A 16,554-nucleotide genomic window follows, 5' to 3' on the forward strand; every position below is an offset into this window, starting at 1 on the left:
GGTTGCTGCTGAGTGGCCCAAGATATATGAATATGAAATTGTGGCTATAAAACCTTAGGGATTGCTTGGAAAGGAACCACCATGCAGAACAATGAGAGATCAATCCTTCCTGCTGGTGCATTAGGTGTGTTAGAGCAAGAAAGGCAACAGCCTAAAGTGAAGTATTGCTCATTCTCTTCAGCCTTCAGAGCACTGCACAATGCAGAGGACATAATTTGCCTGTCAGGGACCACTTGTTCTTCCCTTTCCCTTTCTCCCTGTTGTAGTGGTTTAGGACAAGGGCTAACCTGCCTATGCTCCCTCCAGCACAAAAGTGTTGGGGGGGAAAGTGACACACCTGAAGAGAGAAGAGTTTACTGTAGCATAAGATCTCATCATCACAATGCATCCTGATTAACCTAATAATACAATGCATGATTACCTTAGCTCAGCCTATTTGCAGAAGCAGCACAGTGAAATACAGGAGTAAAAAAACCACCCAGCATAAACCCAAAAAGCCAAGCCAGAGCTACCCCACACCCAGACATCCCTGTGGAGAAGCCAACACCCAAGAACCCAGAACAAGCAGCAAGTAGAACAGGAAGCCTCCCATGCTTAATCTGGACTTCTGTCCCCATCATACTTGGCTGCAGCCAGCACTTTGAGTTTCGAAGCTGGCATGGCCACAGCATGGTGTGGATAAGAGCAGCAGGTTCAGATAACAGCAGCAGGTTCAGCTCAGCCCATAACTCCTCTCCAACATGTTCTGTGTGTGGCAGGGGTGGACGATGGTGCTGACATCCCGCGGGAGCTGGTGGTGGGGATCTATGAGAGGATCCAGCAGAAAGAGCTAAAATCCAATGAGGACCATGTGACTTATGTCACCAAAGTGGAGAAGTCCATAGTTGGAATGAAAACGGTGAGCACCCATAACCCTGCTGGCAGCCACCCACCCCTCTCACCCCCACCTTCCTCTCTGTCCTCTTTCCTGCCCTCTTCCTGCATGCCCCTACTCATCTTCCAGAATACTTCCCTTGTTTGTCCTGATGAATTCACTCCTTTTTCTCCTAACCCTTCCTTTCTGTCTCATTCCTTCTTCAGTTTGGGGTTGGCAGCACCTAGTGCAGTCTTTTTGTTCATCAGGAGTCTCAGTGCAGGTCCTGCCTGCAAATGCAGGTCCTGCCTGCCAGTGCTCTGGTCATAGCTCTGCTTTGTTTCAAACTTTAAGACCTTGTGAGGGTGTAGGAAAAAAAATCCCCCATCTGTCTCTAATTAAAGTTCCCGGGGTTAAGAGAGCCCCAAAAGCAGAGAGAGCTTCTTTAGGTGTGACCAGTCTGCAATGCAGAAACATGACTGCTGCTTGTCCAAAATGAGCAGAGTCGGTTCTAAAAGCCCAGGAAAAGCTGCAGAGGTGCAGTGGAGGGAGAGAGGAGGGGCAGTCCTCTCTGCTCTCCTCTATCCCAGCGCGGGGGCATGGCTCTCTCTGCTCTTGCAGCGGCAGGAAAAGTGATGCTCCCTGTGGTAGGACCAAGAGCAATGGGTGCAAGTTGCAGCAGAAGAGGTTCCACCTCAACACAAGGGGGAACTTCTTTACTGTAAGGGTAAACAGGCTTCCCAGAGAGGTCATGGGGTGTCCTTCTCTGGAGCCTTTCAAGGCCTGTCTGGATGTGTTCCTGTGTGATCTGTGTTAGGGAGTGTTGTCCTGCTCTGGCAGGGGCTTTGGTGATCTCCGTGGGTGCCTTCCAGCCCCTAACATCCTGTGAGACAGTCAGAGCAGGCAGTGGGCAGAGCAGCTTGTGCTGCTGTCACCGGCCAGAGCTGTGCAGGCTGAGGGTGGCAGAGCCCCACAGTAGCACTTCCCTCAGCCTCTGATTGGTTTGCTGGGTCCTGTGCAGGTCCTGTCCGTGCCCCACCGCCGGCTGGTCTGCTGCAGCCGCTTGTACGAAGTGACTGATGTCAACAAAGTGCAGAAGCAGGCAGCTCACCAGAGGGAGGTTTTTCTCTTCAACGACCTGCTGGTGGTAAGTGTGCTCTGGCAGTTAGACACTGCAGTGATAAAGCTTGCCCTGAATTTGATAAAGAAGCCTAAACCCAATCCACAGCATCCACTTCCCTCTCTCCTAAGGACAGGTCATTTCCTGGCCCATCAGCTTTCTAAGCCACGGCTGTGAATCTTTCACTGTTGAAAGCTTACCAAATCCTAAACTCCTCTAACCCTTGGAAAAAGAAATTGTCTCCTCCCAGAGCCATCCAAGCAGTGTCATTGCTCTCTCTCATGCCTTTGCCAGCAGCGAGGTTCATCTCATGAAAGGGAGGTTCATCTCTTTGTCTGTTTGTACTATAGTAGACAGAGCCCTCCTATGCACTTTAAATCTTCCCTGCCAGCCACTTTAAAGCTGCTGCCTTCTAATATTGCAAAGGCTGTAGGAGAGTAAATATTACTTATTGGAGCCCTAAATGTTTATGGTGTAGTATTCAAGGCCAGGCTGGATGTAGCTTTGAGCAGCCTGGTCTAGTGGAAGGTGTCCCTGCCCAAGGCATGGGGATTGGAACGAGTCCCCTCCAACCCAAACCATTTTGTGACTCTATGATTCTACAACAGTGCTTTAAAAATTGTCTTGCCAGCAACCTTGGCAGCTGAGTTTATACAGGCACAAGAGAGGGCAGAGGTGCCCTGAGGCTGGGAGGAGGCCAACAAGGTGGAAGTTCTCCTGAATTTAATGGCAGAATAAACCCCTGGATGTTGTAAATGGAAGGTGAAACCCAAACCCTTTTGTAGGAGCAAAGGAGGAGAGAGCTTTCCCCACCTCTTCCTCTACACTCCTCTGTACAGTTGTGAACGTGGGCAGAGGTTCATGAGAGATGCTCCTTGCTGTCTCTGTGCTCCATGGGATGAATCAGAGCTGTAAGAACTAAGGGAGCAAGGGCAGTGCAGCAAGTTGTATGTGGTCTTGTTCCCAGCTCTGAGCTGTTTTCAAGATGCTTCCCTTCATCTTGTGATCTGGCCCTCAGTGAAGAGAATTACCCTTGGCAAAGTCCAAAATGTGGGCATCAACAAACCAGCATCCTGGGCAGCCAGACAAAGGAGTGGCCCCAGGGGCTCTGCAGAGAGAATTTCCAGGTGCAGCAGGCCAGGCAGCTGTGCGTGTGAAGAGCCTGGCAGTCACCAAGCAATACTGCCACCTACAATTAACAGGGCTGGCAAACAGTGTTCTCACTTGGAGTAGTTTGCATCCTTGTTGCCTTGCTGTTCTCCAGCACCTTGGCCAAAGATGTGTCTCTCCCTCCAACAGATCCTCAAGCTCTGCCCCAAGAAGAAAAGCTCCTCCACGTACACCTTCTGCAAGTCGGTCGGCCTGCTGGGGATGCAGTTCCATCTGTTTGAGAATGAATGTAAGTCCATTGCTCCTGCATCACCTGGAAAAGGAGAAGGAGGGTGGAGTGGGCTGTGCCACCCAGTGCCAGGTCACATCAGAAGAGAGATGCCATCATGGTTAAAAGTGGAGGGGAGTAGACTGAGGCTTGGCACTGAGGATAGCGCTGGTTAGGTACAGTGTGATAGGAGGAGGCTTCTGGTTCCTCTTGCTGGGTCTGAGAATCTGCAGAAGGGTTGAACTTAAGCTCATTGAGGGATCTGGCTTTTTTCCTGGCACTAGTGGGGAGGGGTGAGGCAGGCAGTTCCCAGGTTCAGTTCATTGAACACTCGGGGACCAGCTGTAGGTGGAGAAGCTGGCTGACAAAACAGCTGCTGCCAGCTTTAGCCACCCTCCCCTCCTGCCCAAAGTCACAACTCCCACCTCTGCCTTTGACATTGGTAAAGGCTCAGGTGCTGCTGCTGCCAGCTTTAGTCACCCTCCTCTCCTGCCCAAGGTCACAACTCCCACCTCTGCCTTTGACATTGGTAAAGGCTCAGGTGCTGCTGCTGCCAGCTTTAGTCACCCTCCTCTCCTGCCCAAGGTCACAACTCCCACCTCTGCCTTTGACATTGGTAAAGGCTCAGGTGCTGCTGCTGCCTCCCTGCACTGTGCCATGCTGTGCTTTGCTGAAAGCTTCCCCAGACGGAGGCAGAGCCCTTGGAACAGCACCCACCAAAGATGGCGAGAGGCCAGCCCTAGTCAGCCTGACCTTGATGGTCTGGGAATACAGCCATGATGTGTCATGACTGAGGCTGGTTTTGTGGTGGAGGAGTTCCAGAAACAGATGGGCTTTCTGCTGGCACAGGCAGAGGAGCTGCTTGGCAGTCCCAGGCAAGCGACTGATGCCCACTGGGATTTTTGTGAGCACCTGCAGAACATGCTGCAAGGAAGGAAGAATGGAGGAGCACTGTGGCCATGCTGAAGTTGTACACCCTTCCTCTACACTGCTGGCATCATAAGTCCCTCCTTCAATGTCCAACCTTCTGCAACAAGCCAGAAGCTTTCACATCCTTCTGTGTATGAAAGAGCCACTCATTGGAGTGGCATTGGAGAGCCAATGGCATCCTGGCCTGGCTCAGGAGCAGTGTGGTCAGCAGGACAAGGGAGGTTATTCTGCCCCTGAACTCAGCACTGCTCAGGCCACACCTTGAGTGCTGTGTCCAGTTCTGGGCTCCTCAGTTCAAGAGAGATGTTGAGATGCTGGAATGTGTCCAGAGAAGGGCAGCAAGGCTGGGGAGGGTCCTGGAGCACAGCCCTGTGAGGAGAGGCTGAGGGAGCTGGGGGTGTGCAGCCTGCAGAAGAGGAGGCTCAGGGCAGACCTCATTGCTGTCTACAACTACCTGAAGGGAGGCTGTAGCCAGATGGGGTTGGTCTCTTCTGCCAGGCACCCAGCAACAGAAGAAAGGCACACAGTGTGAAGTTGTGCCAGGGGAGGTCTAGGCTGGATGTTCTGAGGAAGTTGTTGGCAGAGAGAGTGATTGGCATTGGAATGGGCTGCCTGCACCCAAGCTGAATTTTAAAACACAAGGCCTTTCCTTAAGGAATCTTCCTTCTCTGGGCACATCATTTCACCTAGATTCTCATGTGCTTTGCCTGCTGGGAAGTGCTAAGCAGAGACCTGCAAACCCAGATCCTTCTCTTCACTGCACAGAGCAGTGAGCTTCCCACCCCTGCTGTGCTAACAGCCTGTGTTCTCCACTGATGGAGATAAAGACTGGGAAGAAGCCCTGCCACTGCAGATGTTAATGTCTGTTCTCTCTTTGACTCCAGATGCCAACCTCTGCTGCTGCATCTCCCACAAGGGAAAAAAGTGGGGTTTGACCTCTCATATGCAGTTCACTTCTCCACAGGTTCAGAAGGACTTTGCAGTAGCACCTTTGTGCTCAGGTTCCCAGAAGCAGTGTCACACTAAGTGAACTAAAATCGAGAGTTTTCTGGTTTGGGCAGCACTGTGGTGCTGGTGGCACTTGCCTTGTTGCTGCAGCTTGGCCCTTCTGTTCCCTTGAAGGGCTGCAGTGATGCAGCTTCCCACGTGTTGCAGTTTTACATATTCAGTCTGTGCCACTCGAGATGTTTGGACTCGGGTTGGAAGCCTCCTGCCCTTCAGAGTTACCAGAGCATCCACCTGCTCCATCAAGAATGCCTTTAATTTTGTTGACTCATCTCCTCTACAGATTACCCCCATGGCATCACACTGGTGACTCCAGTTTCAGGCTCAGAGAAGAAGCAGGTACTACACTTCTGTGCTCTCGGTGCTGAGGAAATGCAGAAGTTTGTGGAAGACCTGAAAGAGTCAATAGCAGAAGTGACAGAGCTGGAGCAGATACGAATTGAGTGTAAGGGCCTCTCGTGCAATTCACACTCCAGTGCCACCACACTGCCCCTTCCTACGGGGGGGAAGGAAGTGTTCTTCAGGGACAGGAGGACAGGGAATGGGCTCCTCAGTTCAAGAGAGATGTTGAGGTAGTGGAAAATGTCCAGAGAAGGGCAGCAAGGCTGGGGAGGGGCCTGGAGCACAGCCCTGTGAGGAGAGGCTGAGGGAGCTGGGGGTGTGCAGCCTGCAGAAGAGGAGGCTCAGGGCAGAGCTCATTGCTGTCTGCAACTCCCTGCAGGGAGGCTGTAGCCAGGTGGGGTTGGGCTCTTCTGCCAGGCAAGCAGCAACAGAAGAAGGGCACACAGTGTGAAGTTGTGCCAGGGGAGGTCTGGGTGGATGTTCTGAGGAAGTTGTTGACAGAGAGAGTGATTGGCATTGGAATGGGCTGCCCAGGGAGGTGGTGGAGTCACTGTCCCTGGAGGTGTTGAAGCCAAGCCTGGCTGGGGCACTTAGTGCCATGGTCTGGTTGATTGGCCAGGGCTGGGTGCTAGGTTGGTCTGGCTGAGCTTGGAGGTCTCTTCCAACCTGGTTGATTCTATAACTCTATGAGCACAAAGCTGCACACAAAAAGCAGTCAGGCTTTGTCAGCACCTGACAGGAGATGTGGAAGAAAGTGACTACTCAGGAAGCTGATGAAGCAGGGTGTGTGACACAGTGGCCTGAAATAGTGAAGCTTAGACTGTCAGTCCCAGAAGACTCTTCTCAGTCCCTTACTCCTCTGGCTGTGCAAATATGACCTGTAAATAGCTGAGAGGTACAGAACAGGTCTGGTAGCTTATCAGAAGTGTCCTTCACTCCAGGAATGTCCAAGGGACGAGCAGTATTCCCCTGTGACCTTTCTTACCCAGATGTCCATGTAGCCTTTGGTGGCCTTTCCATGTATGAATTGATGAGCCCAAGTAGCTCAGCATCATGGTCCCTACCTGTGCAGCAATGACCTGTTCTGTATAAATGCAGGTCGTACATAGAAGGTCATGGGGGGATATTTCAGTTCCCCCACATGCCAGGTCCTCCCCAGTTTCTGTGTTGTTTCTTGGCTGCTCCTCTCCCCATCCCTCCTCACCACTGGAGGCATTAACTCTCTTTGCTGACTTCCCATATTGCTCCTTCTGTATGCTGCTGTCCTGTCCTCATTCGTCTCTGGATGTCTGTCTTGCAGGGGAGCTGGAGAAGCAGCAAGGGGCAAAGACTCTCTCCTTAAGGACCAATGGAGCCCAGATGGAACTCCAGTCTAAGCAAGGCTCTCCAACAGGTAAGAGGACACCCAACTTCTCTTGGCCAAGCAGCGCTGCCTTTGCAAATGTGTTCTAGTTGATTCCTGTGAGAACAACTGCAGAAAGCAATTGTTCTGCACTGGGGCAGGCAGTGCAAAGCCCAGAGCACAGCTGTTCTTCAGCTCCTCTGGGAGAGCCAGCAGAGTCTCCTGCTCAGGCTGGAGCCCTGACAGCTAGCAGAGAGTGTAACTACTGGGGCACAGGTAACTTCTGGAGGACCTGGCTCACATTTCCTTCCCTGAATCGACACAACACCCTGCCAGCACTGTTAACTCCCTCCAGCCTCTTCACCAGCACTTTGGACTGGCCTCTTTTTGTCAAAGGCTTCGTGTCCAGGCATGCCTTGGCTTGAATGCCAGCAAAAATCAAGTGCAGAGTGAGTGGTTACCAACTCACTAGAATGGCACTGAGATTAGGACCTAAGGGTAGGACCCCAATAGGGCATCCTCCTACCTGACTGAGTAGCTATCTGGTTGCAAGAGGGTCTGGATTTGTTCTTGTAGTCCAGGGCCTTGCTTGGCCCTGCATCTCTCCCTGTAGATTTCCTGTGCACAGTACAAGGGCCAGGTCTTGACCAGAGGTACAGACCTCAGGAGTGAGATGTTTTGTTTCATTTCAAAGGCAAGAAGGATTTGGGGGAGAAGGTCTCGGACAGCACAGTGGAGGTAAGTAGAGTGCGGAGCAGCTGAGGTAAGTAATTCTCTCTCACTTCAGCTCTTCTCACATTCTCTGTTGTTTCTTTTCTCAGGTTTTAATCAATGCCTCCCCAGCCAGACTGACAATTTTACCAATTTCCAGAGATACAATTAAAAGTTACTGCTAGGACGGGTAATACAACTTCAACTTTCAAATCCAAACTAAACTTCAAAGCATTTTCAGTCCTTTTTTATAACTGTTAACATCCCTCATGGACCAAGCTCCAAAATGCTACAGACTAACCCACCCCACTGCTTATGGGGAGACTGAGAACTCCACTAAAGACTTCCCTGACATGCTAACTCCATGCAGCATCACATGCAAGTTCCCTGCAGCCCAGCTATCCTGCACAATCTCTGCAGCTCTGTCCCTCCATCTCCCCTTGAAGGGGATTAAGCATGGCCTTTGTATACCAGGCTTTCCCTAGAGCTTCACCTTCCTAGCTAGGGAGTGTGGCTGTCCTATGCACTTCTGGTTTGCAGGGCTGGCTAAGCATCCAGTGGGCTGCCTGTTTCTTCACAGTCACCCCTACTCCCAGTGCCTGGGAGGAAACAGGAAAATGTGACCTTCACACAGGAAATCTTACCTACTGCTTCCTACTTTTTCCCTGCCTGGAATATTTCCATTGCCCTGAATTTGCCCTTTTGCAGGATATTCTTTCCCTTCGTGTCAGAGCATATTTGCTTGATGAGTTCACCTTCTCAGTGGGGAGTGAGTGTTGTCCCTTTTCCCTGACCAGCACCCCTCTTCCCTGCAGACACCAGCTCCCTTGAGACAGTGCCTCTCCCAGCCAGTTTCCCATTCCTGTTGGGGGGAGTGTTTCCTTGTGGAGAATGGCTGCCCTCAATCCTGTCCTTAGCACTTCCTGGCCCAGCAAACAGGGTTTCCCATGGGGTGTTCCACTGCCAGGACAAATACTAACACAAAGTTGTGTCCTGCTGTGCAATAAGCCTGAGCAGCCTCCTTGCTTGAGTAAGGACATGCAGCTCATCCTTGTTCCAGCAGGGTGGAAGTCTGGCTAAGCCATAGCTTGGCCTCCATAGCCAGCTCTCCTGCCCAGCTGGGAGCACTGCTGCTAAACCATTGGGGCACCCTGCTGTCCATCAGCCCATCTGTACCCCTGCCCAGCTGGGAGCACTGCTGCCCAGCATGCTAAACCATCAGGGCACCCCTGCTGTCCATCAGCCTGTCTGTATCCCTGCCCAGCTGAGAGCACTGCTGCCCAGAATGCTAAACTGCTGGGGCACCCCTGCTGTCCGTCTGTACCCCTGCCCAGCTGGGAGCACCGTGCCAACCTGCAAGCACTTGTTCCCTCCCCAGGCTTAGGCACTCGACTGACATTCGTTTTTTACCTGGCAGCTTTGCTCTGGTTTGGGTCTCCAGCAGCTCTGTCCTTGCCAGGAGGAGCTTCATCCTTCGGGAAGCACCATGTTCCTGCTGTGCTTCCCCTGCTTAGGGACCTGCAGCCAGGGCCAGCTCATCCTTTCCAGGCTGGCCTCTGAGCTCCCTTACGTGACTCCATTATCAGCATCTCCCTGTGAGGACCCTGTGATGACCTCCTGCTTCCCTTCCCCCTTTCAGCTGCACAAGTAATACTCAACCTAGCAGAGGAGCATTTCCATTTCTCTGAGATGATCTAATCTGCTGCCATTTCATTCCGAATTCCTTCTGCCATTCTATGAGCTAGATGGGCATTATTTTTCTTTTCCTTTCTTTTTCCTTGTTTTGAAAATCATCTCCTTTCACTGACAAGCCATCAAACGGACCAGAGGGAGCTGCCTTTTGCCAGAGCCTGTCAGATTCCTGCTTTTCCCCCTTTGGAAACAGATTAGCCAGTCATGTGCTGCAGCTTCCTACTCAGCAAGGCAGGCAGCTGGGCAAGGCTTGATTCTCTCTGTCTCTCTCTATCTCAGATCCAACCAACATCATTCTGCTGAAACCTGTAGCCTCGATTATCTGAGTCCTTGTTGTGCTGGTGGGGACAAGGGCATGACCTCTGAGGTCTGTTCCTGGACGCCTCCTCTCCCAGCCTTGCGTTCCCTGGGCCCTTTGGATAGCCAAAGCCGCCCAGGTGCTGGCGACCGCTGGCCCTGCCGCCTGGGACATGTCGGAAAGGACAGGGGCTCTGAGGCCAGGCCGGGGCTGCTGGGGAAGCTGTGCAGCTAGGGAAGCTGTGCAGCTAGGGCTGGTGCCTGTCCTGGTCTCTGGAGGCGGGGAAGGGGCTGTGGTGCATGTGAGGCCGGCTGGTGGCGGGGGCTCAGGGCGGCCAGCGGCAGCGGATGGGAGAAGTCTTGTAACATGTAATGCTTCTTTGGCTGTTTCTAAACTAGGTGTCAATTCACAACAGGCTTCAAACGTACCAGCACAACTCCACCCCGGGGCCCGAGAGTGGGATGCAGCCCAGCACGCGTCTTAGCGCGCCACGAGAGCGGCTGGAGACAGCACTGGTGCCCTCGCACCCCGCCTCGGCGGGGACGCTTGTACAGTGCCAGCAGATTGTCAAAGTCATCGTCCTGGACAAGCCCTGCCTGGCTCGGATGGAGCCGGCCCTCAACCAGACTCTGACACGCTACGTCACCTCCGACTCCTGCACCTCCACCCCCTGGCGCGGTGTGGGCAGCGGGCTCCCCGGGACCCCCGTGAAGCTGGTCCATCAGCCCCCCCTCCCACCTCCTCCACCTCCTTACAACCACCCTCACCAGTATTGCCCCCCTACCTCCCTGCTTCAAAGGCGCAGGTACTCCAGTGGCTCACGCAGCCTGGTGTAGCCACACCACCAGCACCAAAACAGCACAGACTTCCCTGCTTCCCGTCCCCACCGCCTCCCAGGGAACCTTTCTGCCTACAGAGATCTAGTTTGTGATTTATTTTTTAGTAAAAGAAGAAGAAAAGGAAAAAAAAACCAAAACCAGCCAACTGACCCACCTCTTGCCCTGTCTCCCCTCAAGATGATGCTAGTTGTGTGGGGCCCTCTCTAGAACCTGCCACTCTCCATGCTCACGCACTCACGCCCTGCCAGCTCAGCTGGCCTCCTGTGCTCCTTTGTTGCCCTGTTCCCGAGAGGCTCGATGACCTGCTGCTGTCTTCCGTTTGCTGCTCCTCAGCCTCCTTCCCTGCCTTGCATTTACCTGGCCATAGGTTTGTACCTACCCCAAAACTTCACCAGCCTCAGAGACAAACGAACTCACCATTGCCAAGGACCAAGCTTGGGACACTCCCTGGGGGTGGAGTCCCCCCCTGCCACCACTGCTGCTGCCTGCTAAGCGGGAGCTGAGAACTTGCACCTCTTGCCATGCTTTCTCCTCGTGGCTCTTCGGATGTTATCTCCTCACAGCAGCCTGTTCCAAGAGAAAGGAGCCCACGAGTCAAGGAGAGCTGGAGGGAGGAGGAGAGACTGGCTTGACCTGCAGCCCAAGGCGGAGGTGGCCTGGCTCTGAACACCAAACTCTTTCTGTGACATTGGAGCAGCGTCCCCGGAGAGCTCCGCTGAGCCCCAGCAGGTCTGCTCCCCTGTAAATACCCCTGTGGCAGTGCCTGTATGGCACACGCTTACCGCCCAGCAGCCCCGGGGAGCACCAGGCAGGCACCAGCCCGGGGCTCTGTTCCAAAGAGGCGGCACCCAGCGGTGCCCTGCCACCTCAGCACACACACACACACAAAGATTGTCTCCTCTAGCATAAAGCAGCCCCACCTCTGCTTCCCTCCTAGCTGCTTCCGTGTTCCCTGCCCGCCTGCTTTTTTGTATTCTGAAAGCAAAGCCCAGCCTGAGGTTCACCTTCTGGAGTGGATGTTTCCTTTGCCTGGGCTCTTCCTCCTCCTCCTCCTCACCCAAGTGAGATCCCATCTGTGTCTCTTGCCTGGCTGTTATTCTTGCCTCCATCAGCCCCTCCTGTAGGAAAGCTGCTCAGATGTCAGACTCCAAGGCCTCTTCTCTCTCCCTCATTATCCCAGCTTCAAAGATCCTGAGATAAAGATGCCAGCTCATCTCCTCTGCTGTATTTGGGACATTGATGTGAAGGAAGGCAGCAAAAAAGAAATGGGCTGGGGATGTATTTTTAGAAGGAAAAAAATATCTTTGAGCAGGAGTGGGAGGAAGGTATTAATTAGCTTAAAGGCTCTGGTCTCACTCAGTTACTTTATCTCCCTTTGAGGCTTAAGAAGATAAACTTCAGGATTTTAAAATAGGGCAGAATGCCTCTTAGGCCTTTATTTTGGTTTATTTTAAGAGGGAAAGGTACAAATGCTCCTCCTTCCTCTGCGAGGCTGAGACACTAGGTGCTGAGGACACAGCCACTGGGTGAGGAGGTGTTGGCAGGGGTGGGGGTGTGCAAAATGTCAGGGGAAGGCAAGCAGTGAAAACAGATGCAAGAAGCTTTTTTACCTTGTGGGGTAAATGCTACGCTTGGATGTCCTTAGGGAACATGCCAGGATGCTCATCTCTGGGGATAGTGCCAGTGCATCAGGAACTGGTTCCCCTCTTTGGTTATCTGCTGGCTCTACTGAAAGGTTCAGGTGAAAAGAGTTCACACATCTGACCTGAGTGTAAGCCTAGCTGGGTGGGGGCTGGAGGGAAGGGAGAAGGAGACTGCTGACTCCTCTTGGTTCTGAGTCTGACCATGCACCCCCGTGCATGACTTAAGTCTTTCTAAGCTGTTTGTTTAGCTGCCTGGAGCAGGGCACTAGTCTGATGCTTATATACACAGTAGCAAATGTACTGAGTGGGAGCCAACAGGCATAACCTCAGGGAGGGCTGCAGAGAAGACAGGAAAGATTGTAAGAAAACCCTGAACAGAAGCCAAGACACCCTTTGGAGCAAAGGAGCTTTCTTCTAGCCAGCCACGCAGTGCAGCAAGGATGCTCCACATCTGAAAGCCACCCAGGGACAGGTTCTTACTCCAGGCCAGGGCTCAGCCCCCTCACCAGCCAGCTATGAGGCATAGCTGGCCTGATCTGCTACTGGCTCCCTCAGAGGTGACTCCCTGCCACCTCATGGCAGCCAGCACCTCCTCTGGCTCGGCTGGAGCTTCTTGGGAAAGCAGAGGTTTGCCATTCACCAGTGTCTGCTCAAGCAGAGTGTGGCTCCCATGTTAGTGTTTCTGACTGCTGCTGTGAGAGGAGTGGTGTCCAAGAGGGACTGGCACAGCCCTCCCTTTTCAGAGGTCACTTTGCTGTCCCAGAGGAATGGTAGTACCTGGTTCCTTGGGCTTTGCTCCCAGGTTGCAGTGAGCCACTGGAAGCCTGTGTGTGTTTAAAAAGTACATTTTACTTGATACCTAACACCAAGTGACAACAACAAAAACCTGAAGGTACTCGAGGATATTCTTTTTTTTGGTAAAATATTCATATCAATGCCCACAAAGTTCCCACAAGAGAGGTTTGCTGCTTAAATAATTGACTGGGAGATGTACAAGAAGGCAAAGAGGAAGTCAGGAAGCTTCCCTGAGCTGTGCTGGATGAAGGCTGGCAGCGAGTCAACTGGAGTGCCCAGGCAGCAAACTGGCTCCATTTCCCTAGCTCTGCAGGGGCTAATGCTGGCCTTCAGCTCTGGGCAGAGAAGCAAACAGAGCTAACCTTTGCAGCAGCAGCTCCCGTGGGCTTCAGCTGGAGAGACACCGAAGCGTTTCGCTGCAGCTTGCACTGAAGCCTGCCATGTAGCCTGGCCCTTCAGACTCCCCTTCCGAGCAGGGATGATCTGTTTGCCTTCGAAGGTTGGTCTGGAAGGCTGACAAGCACCTTAAAGCATGTCTGCACCTCATCTGGTCTGTTGTATTGTCTGCTCCCACAGCCCTCCCGTGCCCACACAAGACACATAGGCTGAGTGTAAGTGTGCTGTGAGCAGACAGCCTTGCGCACAGACTGGTTGTGGAGGTGCAGGCTAAAAGGAGCCTTAGGTTGTCAGTGACAGCATAGCAAAGGGCACAACGTGTGCTACAGCTCACCTGGAGGGACTAGCCCTGAGAAGAATCACCAGCTCATGACAGTTATCCTGATCATGAACCTAGCACAATTCCAGCTGGAGGGATCAGGCAGGAAGCTGCTGCAGAGATTAGACTGACCCAAACGAACCGGTGGCTTCTTACCTGCTGAATTTGTGTCCTTCAGCATCGAAACAAGAGGAGGGCAGAGAGGAAAGAGAAGCCCAGTAAAAAGTATTCTGCAGTGATCATCAGGGATCTGGCAGCCAAACAAGAAGATGGTTCTGCTGGATGGTGGAAGGGAGCAAGGTGTTGCTGAGGTCTACAGAGCTGCACTACACAAACTCTGCCCTGATTCTCTCTTTCTTGTGCTAGTACAGAGCCAGTGAAATTCCTCTCCTTATACCACTAGCAAAGGGATAGGGAAAATGCAACAGGAGAATCCAGCTTAGTGCCAACAGCAAGGGTTTAATGTGGTGTTTGGTCTGCCGCTGTAGCACGTCTAATGCCATGGTCTGGGCTGCTGTGGTAGCAACACTTAGTGCTTTCTCCCAGGCCTCAGAAGCACCCTTCTGCTTAGAGTTTCTCTCCTCCTTGTAGATGATAGGTGTGGATGTAGTCCACATGGACACTCAGAACTTCTTTGCAGAAAGATACAACCAAATGTAGAAGTATTTGAGGGCCTCCAAGCTGGAAGTTTGAGCATTGCATTTTCCAGAAGGCTCAGCCTGCAGCTATCTGCACCCATTCCTGGGCTTTCCAAAATGAACCTGAGCCCTAAACTGAGGGAGCTGCTGCTTGGCAGAGTCTCTGCTTTGAAATGCAAGTCGCTGAGCAAGCTCCACCGTCCCCCACTCCACCAGATGCCTCCCTGTGCTCGTGTAGGCTCCCAGGACTGCTGGCAGTGTTTCACCATCTAGAGCTGTCACCCTGCCTGCTCTTTCACAGCCGCGCCTGGGGCCGCAGCTGGAAGTCACTCAGCTCTTCAACACCAGTCGTGACCCCATCTGAACGTGTCTGTTAAAAGCCAAACCACCTAGCAGCAGAAGTGTTACCTGTGTGTGGGCTTTTGCAAGCACCTGTCTGTCTGTACCTGCGTCCTGCTGTAAATACCACCGAGGCAAGCTTCCTCTGGGCAAAGCGCCGTGCCCACGCCTAGCAGAGCCCAGCTGGCTCACGGTTTGTAACCCAGTGACAGGCACAGATCAGAGCTGTTTTACCTGTTCAGCTAATAGAGCTTAGAAATTATACTGAGACATGTCACTTGTGCACCGATCTCTTCTTTGCTGTGTCCCTGGGCTCCAGTGGCGTGTGGCAGCACGCGGGTGGCACGCCAAGGCTGTGCCCCAAAGGAGGGATGGGTGTTGTGGCTTCCTGCCAGCCTCGGGGGCAGACCGCTGCAGCCACTGCTGGGTTTCATCCAGTGCAGCAGGAGCTAACTCAGTGCTCAGGCTCTCCGAGGATCAGATCCAGAGCAAACTAGGAAGAAATAATCTTCTCCACCGGACAGCAACTCGGTGTGGAATTCAGCCCTGTAGTGAGGCAGGGAGGAAAACGGTGAGGGAGAAAAGGCAAAGCCCTTCTGTGCTGCAGCTCCTTCCTTTCCATCCTGCTGGCACTCAGCAGAGTTGGACCCAAGCCCTCCGTTCATATCCCCGTACCTCTGCAGCACGGGGCAGGAGGCCTCCACACCCGTGCAGAGTGCACACTGCTCTGCCTGTGCACCCTGGGACAAGCAGAGCGGCTTCACAGGCCACTTGTGCCAGTGCCCGCGTTGGACGCGACTGGCCACGGCGAAACTCCTGCAGCCAGAGCTGGCAGCAGGGCCCGTGTGCCAGTGCACACACCACCTACCAGCACGGGGGACTCCTCTGTGGCACCTCTGCTGCCCGTGCAGCGGAAGGGGCAGTGTGAAATCAGCAGGCACGCACACAGCCGCGCACTGCCTGAGCAGGACGGCTGCTGGCCGCAGCTCCCAGCGCATCTCGTCCCACCAGCCATGTAGGCTCAGACTCGGTTCACACTTGGGTGAGAGACACGTAAGGACAAGCCCATTTCTCACACAGATCAGCTGTACCTGCGTATTTCCACAGCATAGCCCTTTGTGGAGTCCTGCACAGGGATGAGAGAGGTGATGGGAGGCAGACAGGTGCCTGCAGAACGAGCTCTCCCCTGCAGCGGATGGGGGCAGGCAGCCTCCAGCTTTGCAGCCCAGGCAAAGAGTTGCTGGGTCCAGACTGCACCTGGCTATAATCCCCTGGCTAGAGGCTACAAATTCTTTGCTGGCTTCAGAGAATACTTAGATCTCCAGGCCCATGGTAAAACACTTAGGAGGACAGAAAACCCTCTGAGACATGGACAGGATGTTTCCCAGGGATTCAGAAGCTTCCATTGATGTTCTTGTGTGTCATGGATATATTATAACTCACCCCCATCCCAAAGAGGAATTTTCTAAGATGTTTTGAAAGGGGAGATGATTGGAGAAGTTTCTGCCTGATGTTTAGCTCACACACTTGGCTGTAAAGATGAAAGCAATAAAACCAGATTGTCTATATGTGAAATACTCCTAACTCACTCTGATGTGCAGACACTGTTATTAATGGGAGGTCCTCTGGGGACAGATACTCTGCAGACACATCTAGGTAGTGCTGGTGCCCAGAAAGCATAGCCCACATTATATCTGTTGGAGGGTAGGAGAGCCCTGCAGAGGGACCTTGACAGGCTGGATCATAGAACCATAGAATCAACCAGCTTGGAAGAGATCTCCAAGCTCAGCCAGCCCAACCTAGCACCCAGCCCTAGCCAATCAACCAGACCATGGCACTAAGTGCCTCAGCCAGGCTTTGCTTGAACACTTCCAGGGACAGTGACTACCACCTCCCTGGGCAGCCCATTCCAAT

At 53.0% G+C, this 16,554-nt stretch overlaps 1 protein-coding gene across 5 annotated transcripts in view; it reads left to right on the forward strand.

Moving 5' to 3' along the window:
- Positions 1–16,215, forward strand: part of IQSEC3 (IQ motif and Sec7 domain ArfGEF 3) — a 101,760-nt gene extending 85,545 nt beyond the window's left edge. Inside the window, exons 8-15 of one of the 5 annotated variants that reach the window (XM_064155650.1) lie at positions 759–898; positions 1,875–2,000; positions 3,273–3,372; positions 5,570–5,731; positions 6,929–7,021; positions 7,665–7,708; positions 7,792–7,871; positions 10,087–10,163. In XM_064155650.1, the coding sequence (XP_064011720.1) occupies positions 759–898; positions 1,875–2,000; positions 3,273–3,372; positions 5,570–5,731; positions 6,929–7,021; positions 7,665–7,708; positions 7,792–7,866 (740 nt within the window). In that variant the 3' untranslated portion in view covers positions 7,867–7,871; positions 10,087–10,163. Of the gene's footprint in view, positions 1–758; positions 899–1,874; positions 2,001–3,272; positions 3,373–5,569; positions 5,732–6,928; positions 7,022–7,664; positions 7,709–7,791 lie in introns of all 5 variants that reach the window. The other 4 variants (XM_064155649.1, XM_064155647.1, XM_064155651.1 and 1 more) reach the window with 4 other exon arrangements.
- Positions 16,216–16,554: the final 339 nt, after the last annotated feature.

The sequence above is a fragment of the Pogoniulus pusillus genome, chromosome 15, assembly GCF_015220805.1.
Source record: "Pogoniulus pusillus isolate bPogPus1 chromosome 15, bPogPus1.pri, whole genome shotgun sequence".
Taxonomy (NCBI): domain Eukaryota; kingdom Metazoa; phylum Chordata; class Aves; order Piciformes; family Lybiidae; genus Pogoniulus; species Pogoniulus pusillus.